Here is a 15321-nt window from a genome sequence, read left to right on the forward strand (position 1 = left end):
ACCTTTATTAGTCTCGCAATGGAGAAATTCCCAATTCACAGCAGCAAAGTTATCAAAGGAAGAAGTAGAAGAACAACAAAATATAGGAGCTGCTGGAAAGGCAGCCACTCTCGCGGCGCCATTTTGAAGTCAAAATAACAAAAATAACACAACATAACACATAGGACACAGACGGTCGTGCAATCTTCACCAATTTTCTGCATACATTTTGTTGTCTGAAGCAGTTATACTATGTCGTTTTTTTCGTCTAAAAACGCCTTACTATACTATGTCGTTTTTTTTCGGGCTAAAAACGCCTTACTATACTATGTCGTTCTTTTCGGCTAAAAACGCCTTACTATACATGGTCGTTTTTTTCGGGCTAAAAATGCCTTACTATACCATGTTTTTTTTGGGCGAAAAAGGCCTTACTATACAATTTTTTTCGGGCTAAAAACGCCTTACTATACTATGTCGTTTTTTCGGGCGAAAAACGCCTTACTATACTATTTTTTTTCGGGCTAAAACGGCTTACTATATACTATGTGGGGTTTTTTAGACTAAAAACGCCTTACGATACTATGTCGTTTTTTTCGTCTAAAAACGCCCTACTATACTATGTCGTTTTTTTCGGGCTAAAAACGCCTTACTATACTATGTCGTTTTTTTCGGGCTAAAAACGCCTTACTATACTATGTTGTTTTCTTCGGGCTAAAAACGCCTTACTATACATGGTCGTTTTTTCCTGCTAAAAACGCCTTACTATAGTATGTAGTTTTTTTCAGACTAAAAACGCCTTACTATACATGGTCGTTTTTTTCGGGCTAAAAACGCCTTACTATTCTGTCGTTTTTTTCGGGCAAAAACGCCTTACTATACTATGTCGTTTTTTTCGGGCTAAAAACGCCTTACTATACGTGGTCATTTTTTGGACTTAAACTGCCTTACTATATATGGTCGTTTTTTTGGGCTAAAAACGCCTTACTGTTCATGGTCGGGGGTTTTTTGGGCTAAAAACGCATTACTATCCATGGTCTTTATTTTGGGCTAAAAACGCCTTACTACATGGTTGTTTTTTTCCAGCTAAATAGCCTTACTATGCATGGTCATTTCAGGAAAAAAAAAGTCGTACGATACATGGTTGTTCAAAAACGCCTTCCTACATAAGGTTCTTTCAGGGAAAAAAAATGCCTGACTATATATTGTTGTTTCTGAAAAAACACTGTAATCTTTCTTTACGTTTTTTTCTTCTTTTCAATACACCGTGTTCTTTTCAAGACACCTATACACGGTCATTTTTTCAAAATTAGAGAGCGCTAACATGAGCATGAGAGTTGCGTGTTTAGCCAATTTCGCCCTTGTGTGCGAACATTCACACCTGGTCTCCTCATGCTTGCTTCTTTGCGGGTTAATATGCACATGTTGAACGGCATCCAGGGAAAGGTCAACATTCCTGTGATAAGAGACTTTTGTTCCCTTCAAGCAGGAAGTTTAACAATAACCAAAAGAGCCCACAACCTCGTAAACCTTTTTTTACTCAAGAACAATGATTCCCAAGAAGAACTGCTGAAAAGAAAGAACTCAATGCATTATTGATGCGTGGCTCGACCTGCGTCGCTCTTGTAGTCCCTAATATTTATGCCACTGCCGGCAAGACGTCCTGGCAAGCCGAGACAAGAGCAACTTCTCCACATTGCAAAACATTTGTGGACAACAAAAACCAAAAGAAACGTCATGGACCCACACACACAGACGTGAAACTGAGTCATGTTTCAGGTGTGATGCAGATTTTATTCAAATCTTAAACCTAACTAAATTGTTCAGATTACAGAGTTCGGGGGGGAAAATTGAGAGGTACAAGCCATTAGCTGCTTGTTTATCTTAGCATCAAGACAACAATGATGGCGATAGAAAGCCAATTGGTAAGTTCTCTGCAAATGTGAGGTTCAATGTGACTTTTGTGTGGGTGGGTGTGTGTGTGTGTGTGTGTGTCCACCCTTTGCAAGTGAAACCCCGAAAGGCTGAGCTGAAATTCCACCACCAGAGAGAGAGAGAGAAGTGGGTGGAAAACAGTTACCTTTTTCATTTGTATCTGTGATAAACTATAACGGCTATGAGCCTGCAGAGGGAAAAATGGCAAGACTGTTGACATGGATTTGAGTACAGTGACTACAGAATAACAGCAAGTCATTCATAATTTGGGAGAAATAAAAACAAAAAACCCAAAAAGAAATAAGCAGGGACAGTCCGGTGAATTAAGTGCAGTAAAAATTCTAAACTGAAATGCGACAGTCCACTACAAAAAAATAATACTAAATAATAATTGTTGATAGTACTGTGAAATTTGAAGGGGCAATGGTGTTCAATCATTTTATTTCAAATAAATATTAAATTTTTGAAGGTAAGACGAATAGAGCTGTAACAATCTCGGGAAATAATTGTGCAATAAAAATAAATAAAATCCAAAAATGAAGCTGGAGCCAGTCCAGTGAAACCTAAAAGATACTGCAATAAATATGTTAGCAATGTCAAGGGGGAAAAAAATATCATGCAAATGTGTTTAAAAACAAACAACAAAAACAGGAAAAATAAAGACATGCAATGGATTGATTGAAATCCAAATGAATCAGTGAAACATTCCGTCTGCATTTCAAGTGAAAGAAGTGACTTGCCGGCAAAATTCGTCATCGTCGTTTATGATGAAAGAGAACAAAAACAGAGGTGACGTCTGTCAGACATTTGTGAGCGCGCCGCCGTTTGCGTCTAATGAGCAATCCTTACGTCTCCGCACAGGCTGACACAACCTCGCCGTGAACCCCCTTTCACTTCCCAAAACGACCCCTCCCCCTCGCGCCTCCACGTTGGCATCTTCCAAAACGTGGGCGAAGTCATCGGGAGGTTAACACCGCTGGATCGTGTCATTTCGCGTCTGCTCGCTCTTTTGCCACGGGGGACTAACCGACGCTCACCATTGAACCCTCCGCCATGAATTAAACATGGTTAAACACCGAGACGCACGCAGGCAGAGAGATGCCGACGACTCCCATCATCTCGTGTTGTGGGTGCTGCTAAAAAAAAAATACTGCTTCTGGCAGAGTTCAAACACCGGTCGCCGGTGGATCTTTTGGTCGGCCGCCGTTTGACCATCTCTGCAACATCACAGTCTGCATCAAAAATACTTAAACCATGAAGCGCCATGAGATCGATTAGCACTCGCCTTGAAAAATATATTTTATTTGCTGATGCCGATTCTGGGATTTGGCTGCAAAAAAATTCCAATGAATCAGCTGATTAATTCAAATAAATGCTCTATGGGTGCGACGATTAATCAACAACTAATCGGCAATCAAATTAGTGGCTAATTATTTTTGGTCGTCGATTAATCATTTAGATAGCTTTTTGGGGTCAAAATCCTCAAAACTTCAGCTTCTCAACAGTAAAGATCGTCTTTGTGTTGAAACAAAATTAATGTGATTCAGATATTTGTAATGAAATGAAATGAAAGGCCATTAATCAATTCCAGCCCCTTCAAAAACAACTCATTTTTTGTTCCATGCTTTTATTCAAGATAAATCGCGCTGTGTTGTAAAACATTTTTTAAATGGTTAAAACCCAAATGTTAGGATAATTTAAGGTCCACTATATTATGTTTTTAAAGGGTGTGACTTGGTGAGTGCCAGTTTAGCCATTTTCCACGCCGTTAATTCAGTTGATCGGCTCCATGCTCCATGCGAGTGCTTTCATTTTGTATTTGTGTGTTTAAACGTTGGTCCCGTTCAATAAAGAGCTGAACGTGCTACACTCACCACGGCGGCTCTCCTTGCCCACATGTGAGGGCATTACATTGCAGTCAGTACCCTAATTGACCCACCTTTTTCCCCCCAACTTCACTCAATCGGAAAGGTTTCGGTTCTAATCGAGTGTTCTGGGCAATTTCGAATTGAATCGAGGCGAATCGTCACTGTGATGCCTCACCTGCGACAGGAGCTTGTTGTTGTCGTCCTCCAGGATTCGCACTTTGGTCTCTAGCTGCCGGATGTAGTTGGAGGAGGAATCTGCAGCCGAAGAAGAAGAAGATGAAGAGGGGAGGAGACACCATTAGCATTTCAAAAGACGTCAAGACTGAGAACACGGAAAACGACGAGGCGGCAGACGGCGCCAGAAGGCCCACAGGAGTCCATAACGGCACATGAGAATGTTCACAAACTTTGGGTAGTTTTTCCAAATGTAATTGTGAGCTTTGATCTTCAAAATTTCTATTTCAGAGCAGAAACGTTTATATAAGTCAACCATTTAATTTTGTGACCTGGGATAGGTCATATGGTTTTAAAAAAAAACTGAATTAAAATAATTTGGGGATAGCATAATAAACATTTAAAAATTGATATAATTACCGTATTTTCCGCACTAAAAGGCGCACTGGATTATGAGGCGCACCTTCAATGAATGGCCTATTTTGTAATTTTTTCATATATTGGACGCACTGGATTATAAAACGCAATCTGCAATGCATCCACTAGATGGACCTACGTGCCTTCCGTTCGACTCGAGAGACGTTCATGACCGCCTCCAAAAAACTTAAAAATTAACGATTCCTTCAATGGAACTCCGAAAAATGAAAATGTTTTGAAGTGTTTTGGTAAAAAGCTTAAAAAAAAAAAAAGCACTTTCAGTTTAAAAAAGTTTAAATGTGCAAATGAAATAATCACACTAGGCCAAACCCCCGTCAATGCAAATGTATTCAACCTGCCACTCCACTTTTCATCTCTCCATGTGGTCATGTGATATCTGCACTTGGAAAAGGAGGGGGGGGGGGGACAGCTGTTCAATAATAAGATAAGAAATGTCTGTTTCAAAAGCATAAACATTCCCTGGGCCAATATCCCCGTCTGACCTGACGCCCTCTCCCATTCTTTTCCCGCCACATGTTTGCGGTAAAAAAAAAAAAAAAAGCAGCAAACTAGCATCACACACCCATCGCATCGCGGCAGAATTTCCTCGCTTGCCGTTGTTGCACGCGGTGGCGGGTTCAAACCGGGGACAGGAGCAGCGAAGTGAGGCGCGTCATCCCCCGGTCCCTGTAGGCGGCACCGAGTCTGTTCTCGCGAAAAAAGCCGCGTTTAATTTACAGCGTCGCAGTCTGACGGCGCGTCGCGAGGGTTGGACACGCTTTTGTTTGCTAAGTGGAAAGACAGACAAGACACCTGACAAGACCCTTCGCTTTGGCAGATTTGACTTTATACATATTAATCTAAAAGTTCGAAAAGTTTTCTTTGGCATTGCACAACACAGTGCCCCCCCCCCACCTTTATCATAGATTATCATTCACACACCCCCAGCTATATCCTTTTAATAATACAAGCAAGTCCAAATTTCGTAATTGTGTTATTCGTGTAACATCAATGCTAATTTGTAATATTATTGTAAATGGACATTGGCCCATTACCAATTACGTTTTGGCGGTTTAGCGAGGTTTGAAAAAGTCGTGGTTTCAGTACTCGCTAATACTTAGCTGGAACGGAGATTGAGCTGAGGGAACTTCTAAGAAAGTTACAACATGATTGTCTGCTCGCAAGCCGCCTCGAAGTTATCCCTATCATGAACTTTCCTCCTACTTGATGAGCAGAAACGGGAGGGGTGAGCAGTTACACGTGGCAGAAAAGGCGTGAGCAACACAACACAGACGTGATGCAAACACTGATATTTTATTGCTCTGTTGATTAACGTGCACCGTGCTTAAAAAATAGTGCCAGTAGCTACTAGTTAGCCCCAAGGACAACATTCGAAGCTTACGCTTAACCCGGTGTATATTTCTTCTGTCCCAAATATTGGATATTTTGTTCAAAACTAAAATGTGTTGAATGGGCAAAATAAGGCTGTCTTTAATTACCCAAATAATGTTTTTTTTTAAATTTAGAGCTGTAATTTTAATACCTTGATAATGAGATCTTTTTGCTCAGGGTTATCATATTGTCAGAATCTGATATTGGCATGTGCCTAGTTGTTTGAAATATATAACATGTGGCTTGACAGTAAACAGAGTGGCATTAAAAATCTTGAAGAAAATGAACGAGGTCTCATTATACACCTTGGCAACTGCAGTGTTGTAACACACAAACAGCGGCGGCGTGCACGTATGAAGACTGGCCCGCCGCTAATCTCCAGGTTGGGCCTTGTGACCCGCTAATCTGGACTCATCTGATGCCGGCCTGACCTTTGGCTAACACTCAAGCCGATTAAGATGAAGGTTCTTCACAGACCAATGAATGTGCATCCTTGTTTGGTCTCTTATTGGCCGCCGGAATGTAAACAGGAAATTCGGTTTTACGAGTGGGATTTATTCAAATTGCGTTTGTCCCACTATCAGGAATGCTACACGGACAGACTGTATTGATACCGTCACTTCCTCGTTGTTCTCATTTCACAACTAGATTTTTCCTCAGAGGAAATACAGTCGACTCAAATCATTCGTCTCAATATTTTTTTTCATTGTTTTGAAAAGAACACATTATTAACCATGATAATTAAAAAAATAAGTCAATAATTTTGTCATAAAACTGAACCAATCTAAAATTTAATTTTTTTTTTTTTAATGTAGTGGTCGGCCCACAGGTTGAGCTCCAAGTAAGCATTCGCTCACTTCCTGGTTGTCCACCAATCACAGGTGACCTCCGCAATTTCGAAATACACACTAAATCAGTTCTTTTTCCCCTCCTCTTCAGTCTTTCATTCGTGGGATTTGTCAGCGACCGCGCCGCATGTTATTACTTCATATTAAAATGTGCTTTGACAGAATCGATTATTTGCATTTGCATTAATTTCACTGGGAAACGTTGCCTCAATTCACAATGTTGTACAAATTAAATGTAGGTGTTTAATATCCATAGTTTGAACCTCTAATAGAAGCGGTTATAAATATTTTTATGGGGCGTCAATTCTTTTCTCCCCCCCCCTTTTTTTTTACAAGGATTAGCGTTAATTTTGTTTTATTTTTTTTGACAATGACAACTTATTCGCTGACAAACTGCCACACACACACTCGACCCCCACATGCAAATCGCATGTTTCGTGTGTATCAAACGCACGACTTGAATCCTCACCGTGGGGGGCTGCGTTTAAACCTGAGCATTATGTCCGCGTGGTACTAGCGCTAATCCCTCACAGAGGGTCCTCCTCGCACTTATAACAAAATATTTGTCTACTAAATAAAAGCTCTTATCTCCCTTCCAATTACTTTCAAAGCTCGCTGGGCCAGCAAATCAGAGCCCTTTCTGCTTTTCGTCCAAGAACCCCCCCCCCCCGGCGCGCACTTCCCCGAGGACGGCGGTCCGGCCTAAAATAAACTCATTAGCCGACGGGGCGGGAGTGGGCTCGCTCGCCGGCGTTTTTACTTCAGCATTAGCACGAGCAAAAAGTAGAGCAACATTCACACCTCGGGTCGACCCTCTCTCTCTCTCTTTCTCACGTGTCTTTGTGTGTGCGTGCGGTGACGCGGACAGCGGCACCATCCGCCCTCCCCGGCGCTCGAACTCCATCCCCAACCGCACGTCGCTTTCAATCATGTCAGTGCGCCGCTGTGACCCACTTCCAGCAGCCTCTCTTTTCCAACCCTGTTGCCGTACTAGCGTGCTGTGCCGCCCCCCCCCCACCCCCATCTCGTCCCTCTCTGACCCGGACAGCATCCTTTCTAGGTGTACGGTGGGTAGAGAAAGTCTACACACACCCATTAAAATGCCAGGATTTCAATGCCAGGAGCCTTTTTACGTAGGGATGTGGCTGTGTTCGGAATTAACCAAGCACATTCCAACTCATCGTGATTGGCGGCCACAATTTCATGTGCATCTGACTCCATATAAAGCTCAGCTCGTCTAGGAGGCTTTTCATGACCTTGTTTTGCTTTCTCGGAGTAGCCCGACGGGTTTTCTGCTCACACTGACGAGTATTGGGAGCTGTTCATAATTCATCTCCAACTTAACTAAGGCATTCAAACTTACTCTCGGTAGGGTGTGGCAATTTTGTCATTTAAATAAGGGGTCCTCAACCCCCGATACCGGTCCGTGGGTCATTTGGTACCGGGCCGCACAGAAAGAATAAATAACTTACAATTGTTCCATTTTATTCATTTCGGAATCTGAAAGATGTTTTATTTCGAAAATTTACCGGATTCTGCGTTACATCCGTCTACAGTATGTGACGCAGGTCAAGGCAGGCTTCTCGGTCACGTGATAGGTTACCGCTGAAATGAAACCCGAGAGCTAGCAAAATGAGTAAAAAACATCTTTGGAAAGGTTTTTGGGGAAGGGGAAAAGGCCCAGCCAGGAGACACAAGAGGAGACAACGACTTATTTAATAAAGCAGCAACACAGTTCACTGAACCAACAGCAAGTTATAACATTGCGAGCATGTCTCCAGCAAGGAGCCATCTTGGGGTCGACATATTACCGTAATGACCATAAACAAGGTGCACCAGATTTTAAGGCGCGGTGTGATCTTTTAAGAAAATGGAAGACTTTTCGGTGCGCCTTATAGTGTGGAAAATATGGTATTTTACCGTTTTTCAGCAGACCTGGACAGATGCAGTCCTCGCCATTTACTTTCTGCTGTGTTTGAGACTAGTCAAAGTCCTACCTGCAACCTTTAGTTTCGACCACCAAGGGGAATATCACTGTTTTGTTTTTGTAAATCTCCAAAGAACTACAAAATAAAAATAAAATAGAACATCAGGTCCTTAGCTCATTCACTCCCAAAGACGTTTTTAAACGTCTTTTCAGACTTGGTCTAGAATTGGCTGGTACTGAATGAGTTAAAAAGTGCTGAAGTTAACATATCAAAAACAGTAAGAACTATTTTCTGAGCAATCCAAGTACTCAACACTGAACACTTGCTTCAGATAATAAACAAATAAAACAGACCCTTAAATCAGTGCTGAAAGTTAGCACTTCAGCTAAAACACTTCATCATGACAAACTAAAAGTGCTGAAATTAAACAATCACTTCTAGTAGTAGTACAGAGGACACATCAACTATGCCTCATTCGTGGGGTGTTCTCGAGTTTAGTTTGCCGAAGAGCTTTGCTATGTATGGCTCACTCGCTATATTGCTAACGTTAGCTGTGGCTGCACTCGCGACTGGGTGCTTTGCATTGATGTGGGAGGCTAAATTTGAGCTGCTTCGGTGGTACGCAAACTCCTTACAAATTAGGCACAACACTCGACCTTTATCAACCGTGTCGTCAAGGGCGTTTTTGGAATGCAAAACAAGCCCCAACAAAATGGCAGCCAATCAATGTCCGCTTCAGGCTGTGACTGACAGTTGCTTCCCCACCCTCAACAATTCAAACACAGGAAGCCAACACATAAAAAGGGCTATTAGAAAAAGGCAACCCGCCTACAGAAACAATAAAGGCAGAGATTAAAATTTAGATTAACGCAATTAAAAAAAATAGCGGGTGAAATGTTCTGTACATTAATTAATCACAATTAACGTGATCATTTGACACCTCTAATTAATTTGTTGTATTTATCCGGTCACACCTTCAAGGCTGGTCCCCGAAAATACTGTCTGACATTAAACCGGTCCGCGAGGCAAAAAAAAAGGTTGGGGACCGGTGATTTAAATAATATATGCATATAAAACAAATCCAACCTTGGTCAAATCTTTTCGAGTATGAAGTCAATTTGCTGCGTTGCTGCAAACAAAGTGAAATATAACATCTGTTTCTCCACAGTCCATCTGCACCATCTGCATCCCCCCACTGGTTGCCCAAGACGCACCCTTTCAGCCGTGCACTCCTTCCCACTCCCCAACCCACGGGACGACGGGCGGGACGGAGTTTACGGCGGCTCAACGTGAACCGTTCCTCCGGGAGGTGAGCGGCGTGTCAGGCCCTTTTCAAAACAAATAAATCCCACATGGAACGGAGTGTTGGTGCGCCAGTGCCGTGTTTGTGGGTGGGTGGAGTCATCTCCTTCATGTTTTCAAGTCAAAATCTTCAGACTGTTTAGCAGCCTGCTGAGAACGGAGATCCCGGAGCTTTTAGGGATGCACTTTCATGTGCTCCAAGGCAGATTTGGGAGGCTCCCCGGTCATCAGACCGTTTGCTCGGTATGGGCAATTACCTCAAGGTGTTCAAGGGAAAAATGGCACTCAAAGCGCTCCGATCAAAGTGCTCTGATCAGACTATTAAACTATTCGCTTTACAATTCCGAAACACAAGCTGTATGACGCATCAATCATACTACAATGAAGTGTTTTCGATGGTGAAATTACATGAAAGGCTTAAAACAATAAGTGATTTTAAAATACGCAAGAAATTTAAAACAGCGTGTCAAGGTTATTAGAATTATCTAAATTCAAGGACTAAACCGATAAAATATTTGTGAATTGAAAAACGTCTTGTCAATTAAAAAAAAATCCATATTAGTCAATTATTAAAATTAACATTTTTAAACTGAAAAGTGTGATGTCACTTTACAATATGCTCTAAACAAATTGCAAATTGCATACAACCTTTAAAAAAAACGTGTTTATAAAAATAAATTGAAAGTATTAAACTACTAAAACATTTTTGGAAAAAGTTTTTCCCCCATTTATTTCCTTTCTTATTAAAAAAAAAACATCTGTCTTGTGTGTTATGAATATGTTCTTTAAATGAGTAAACTATTGGGGGGAAAAAAATCTCAATAAAAATATTGAATCTCTTAATTAAAATGTCAGAAATGACCCCCATCCGTGTTCGTGATTAAGCGCTGTGGAAAATCAGAAATGATTTGAGAAATTTAAATAATTCAATTTAATTTTTAAAAAAATACACACACACACACACACACAAAGATCGACCTTACCTTAAAAACATTTAACTTGGTGATTGATTTCACGAATCAAGTACATTATTGTATTTTATGATTCAAAAAATATTTTATGAAAAGGGTTTCATTAAAATGATTCATTCATTATAATCATTCAATTCTACCTGCAATAAATGTGTCATTTTTTTTATTTATGGCTAGAAATGAAAATACAATGAATGGAATGACTCGAATCGTTTTGTTTCCTCAACGCAACTCCCTGGAGGGATCTTGAGAAACAATTGACTCGCTGACACAACCGGAGGATGTAATTACCGTCCCCTTCGCCCTTCACTCAATTTGCACCGAGGTCGCCCGGGAACGCGCTAATGGTGCCACGCTCGTTGCCGCCTATTAAGTCGAATTTACGTCTGGCGTCTGGGAGCGAGCCGCCTGTCAAGTGACTCCGGGCGGGGAAGAGCGGGAATTTTTATTTATAGCCATCGCAAGACGCGCTGCTATCGCACGCGGTGACTGGTCCACCCCCCTGTCGCCTCGATTGCCGTCATGGATGACGCCTGTGGTTTTGATCACGTGCACACGTTAGAATAAAATGGCAGGACTTGTTTGCGGGATGTTCCGACAAAGCAAAAAACAGAATCACTAAGTCACAACAGCGTCACAGTAACGCGAGAAATATAGATATATTTTTTGCAATGCGTCTCATGTCAAGAATCTACGGCATGTTTGGTTGTTTAGAATTTGGTAATATCCATCCGAATTTCTGTTAGCCCAACGATGGAGCTTCACATTCCACATTAGCTTTTACGTGTTAGCGATACGGTTTAGGATCAATACTTGCAAAATTCCTCGGTGAAATAAAATGAAATGTCACAAATTTATTTCATGATAAATAAAAATAGCGCAGGCTAAAATAGCTCGCGTTCTCATTTTGTTCAATACAATGGTTAAAAATCCGCCAATTTTAAAAGAGCTAATATCGGCCGATGTAATCAGCCGATTTATTAATCGATGAGGCCCTGGTTAAAATATAACCATTTCATCACAACGTGAAGAAATGGCATCATCAAGTATCTGTGCTTGGTATCGGCGAGCACTCAAAGTAGCTTGACTTCAATTTACGGCTGTGTGGATATTTAGTGGACACCGAGTGCGATATGGCCTTAATCTTTTGATTAGGCTGGAAGAACAGCAATATGGAGGCCGTTTGGATTTAATCCCGCGACATCAAAACCCGTGGGGGGGGGGGGATTATATTTGCACCGCAATCTTAATTACTGCCCTTGTGCGTGCGTGCGCGGCCGTGTGCGCCTTTGGGCTGGCTATTTACACAGCAAGATAGATTAGCAACGGATTGCTCGGAGCTATTTGTTTGTTTTGACTAAGGGACGCCGCAACACTTGCTCTTCTCCTCTCAGGATGCAGACGTGCGTTCGCCGAGGGAAGGAACAAAACGCGAAGCGGGAACGCTCTTCTCATTTGGAAGGATGTGATCTGACGCGGCTGAGTCGGTGAAGCTCATCAACTCCATGGCCGATCGATCGGAGCACTTTTTACAGGTCATATTATTGCAAACTCGGCCTATAAAACTGATCTAAGATTTGATTTAGGAAAAAAAAAAGAAAATGCACAAGCATACTCCCATTAACAGCTCACACTAAACTTGCCAGTGCCCCAATAAACGATGTCTCTGTCTCCTTTCAATCATTACATGCATTTAAAGTCACAGATGGATGGCAACCCCAAATGGACAAAAATAAGACCTGCACCTCACATGCATGTTGTGTTCACTTTCAAATATATATGAATAATAAAACCCTTTTGCTCGTTTTAATCTGTTGTGTGAGCATTCGGGACTTAACACAAAATACTGCATTGACACCAATTACTACTTTCCTATGAGCCAGGGCTGCGGCGCCATTTTGTTGCATTTGAGAGCGTTACAAAAAAAAATAAAAACGCAAAGAGGCGGGGGATTACAGTATATGTCACCGGCGTAAATAGGTGAACAAAGATGTCACCGTTGGATTTAAAAAAAAAAAAATTTGCGCTATAGAATGAAATAGAATCAATTTCAGTCAGCTTCAAAGGATCTCTGGCAATGATTGCAACTCACCGCGTTAGCGCTCAAGTGATATTTATTTTCCTCGAGGTCACCACTTTCAGCCAGCGAACGTCGCGATAAACAAAAGCTTCAATTTCCAGCAGCCTCATTCCAGCACGCGTTGCCATGGCGTCAGCGCCCAAAGGTCCCCGCCCTCCCCCTTCATTTGCATAAATCTGCATAGCGGGCCGCTTGCGTTTTTGAAAGAGAGCGGCGCTGAGCTGGCAGAGGTCATGCTTATGTAAGCAGAGTCAAAGAGCGCACCGTTAAGGTGGCGAAAACACTGCCGGCTAAGTACAAGCACTCAAAGCCTTTTTTTTTTTTTTTTTTTTTAGTATCCCGCTCCCGGCCAATGGGTTGCGTGGGACCCCTGACAATTGCTCTGTGACATTTTTCGTTCCAGCCACATCAAATAAAAACGAATCTATTAATCGCTACCTAGTGGAAAAGTAGTACATTTGTGACAAAGAAGTATGTGGTACAACTCGGCCAACAAAAAGGTCTCTGTCTACTTTGGGATTACAGTTTGTGATTACTTCGGGTTGAAACTATGAATAGAGGCTCAGTCCCTATCGCTGAAATGAAAACGGTTTCTCATCAGCACATTTGATTACATTTCCCCCCGGCGGAAAAGGACAAAAGGTCTCCCAATGATGGAACAATTCCCTTGTGTCATTCCCCCCCCCCCCCCCCCCCCCGATGAGACGGATGAAACGGCGCATCGGCGGCACTATTATTGCACTAATTGGCGGCCGGAGAGCGAGAGGAGATTGCGTAACGGCTGCTCGTCACTCTCGGCTCAAATTGGACGGATGCTGGCCCGGTTCCGTAGCCTTCCGCTGACCCCCCCTCCCCCTCCCCGCCCTGCAAAGACTGTTGTAGCATGCATGTAGCACTATATGCTAATGGCTACCCATTATAGAATCTTTTATCAGTTTTGTAGGCCGATTGAAAACCTATTTTATTATTTCAAGTTATGTTAAGTATCTTTTATTTGCTGTGACATGAAACTAAGCAGAAGCTTGTCAGAAACGACTACCAACAAGAGTGATTCAACAGAACTGTGTGCCGTTACTGTAATCCAACAATGTCATGGATGTTGACTTGGTAATAATATATATGCCTATAAATATTCTTGTATGCTCAGTTTGTATGTTTTACTGCTCCTTATATGTCAAAGTAGTCGTTAACTGAAGGTTTTGAATTACCCTGACACTAATGCTAATTTTTGTTAGCCCGTCTACAGTGTTTCACATTAAAAGGTTAGCTTTAAGCCTTTCTTTTAGACACAATATGTTTGGGGTGAATGTTTTTCAACCGTCAATTAGTTTAGTTCTGTTCTATTTTATACGTCAGTTTGACACAGAAGCTAAACAATGAGTGAGAAACTAACTTGAATCTAACGCGCTCAAATTCTGAACGGGATAATTAACTGAGCAACCGTGCTCCTCAAAGCGATGTTACACAACAGTCTCCCTTTCTCGAGAGCGAAAAAAATTAGAACACGCACTACAGAGCACTTTTTAAAAAGTGTTTTCAAAATTGTAAAATGTGTTTTAAGAGTGTGGGAAGGAGCACAAACAATATTTTTCATAATCGTCTCTGGATGGCCGATTTCACCGGACCGGAATACTTACGAAACATCAAGCGTGTATGTGCGCGAAAGATCAAAGACAAGAAAAGTCAAGTTACATAAACGCCGCCGACTTCCCGGCGGTTGGGGAACATACGTGACCTGACAGGCCAACTCGGGGGGGCCTCAAACGCTGCTGCCACTGTTGCTTTAACGGCATCATGAGCCAAGACACACGAGAGCCGCATCCAAGACGACTTGTTTTCTTTCTTTTCTTTCTTTCTTCCCACACTTTGATCGGAGCTGCCGAGCATTCCTGACATTGTCTGATCTTGTCTGACCCTTTTCCCTTGAAATAGAACCCAAGTGAGCGGCGGGACTTAAAAGATCAAACTGGAAGAAAATGTTTCACTGATTGGCGCGTTTACCAACTAAACCAGGGTGGGAGGTTGGGGGTAAACTGTTGGTCCAGTGATAGTCATTTTGCTCCGATGCTTGTTGAGTACCGTATTTTCAGGATTATAAATCGCTCCGGAGTTTAAATCGCACTAGCCATAAAAAATAATAAAGAAAAAAACATTTATCAGTCGCACTGGAGTGCAAGTCGTATTTTTATGGGAAATTTATCGGATGAAATCCAACACAAAGAACAGACATGTCATCTTGAAAGGCAATAAAAAAATAAAATAATATAGAGAACAACGCGCTGAATAAGTGTACGATATGCTAACGTTACATGACGCAGAAACAACGAACTGAGAACGGGGCCTGGTATCTTCACGTAACATTAAGAGTTATTCCGCTAACTAGAGCATGAAGAACATGCTAACAAGTTAACCAAACCATCAGTGTCACTC

At 41.9% G+C, this 15321-nt stretch overlaps 1 protein-coding gene across 2 annotated transcripts in view; it reads right to left on the reverse strand.

Annotated features, from left to right (window-relative positions):
- The window catches only part of LOC147185768 (coiled-coil domain-containing protein 85C-B-like), a 43262-nt gene that overhangs the window by 10045 nt on the left and 17896 nt on the right, over positions 1–15321 (reverse strand). The window contains exons 2-3 of one of the 2 annotated variants that reach the window (XM_086104337.1): positions 3955–4034; positions 2057–2098 (exon numbers count right to left, since the gene is read on the reverse strand). In XM_086104337.1, coding sequence (XP_085960463.1) covers positions 2057–2098; positions 3955–4034 — 122 coding nt within the window. The remainder of the gene's footprint in view (positions 1–2056; positions 2099–3954; positions 4035–15321) is intronic. The other variant, XM_086104338.1, reaches the window with a different exon arrangement.

This window comes from Hippocampus guttulatus, chromosome 23 (genome assembly GCF_054856545.1).
Source record: "Hippocampus guttulatus isolate MCC_2025c chromosome 23, RoL_Hgut_1.0, whole genome shotgun sequence".
Taxonomy (NCBI): Eukaryota; Metazoa; Chordata; class Actinopteri; order Syngnathiformes; family Syngnathidae; genus Hippocampus; species Hippocampus guttulatus.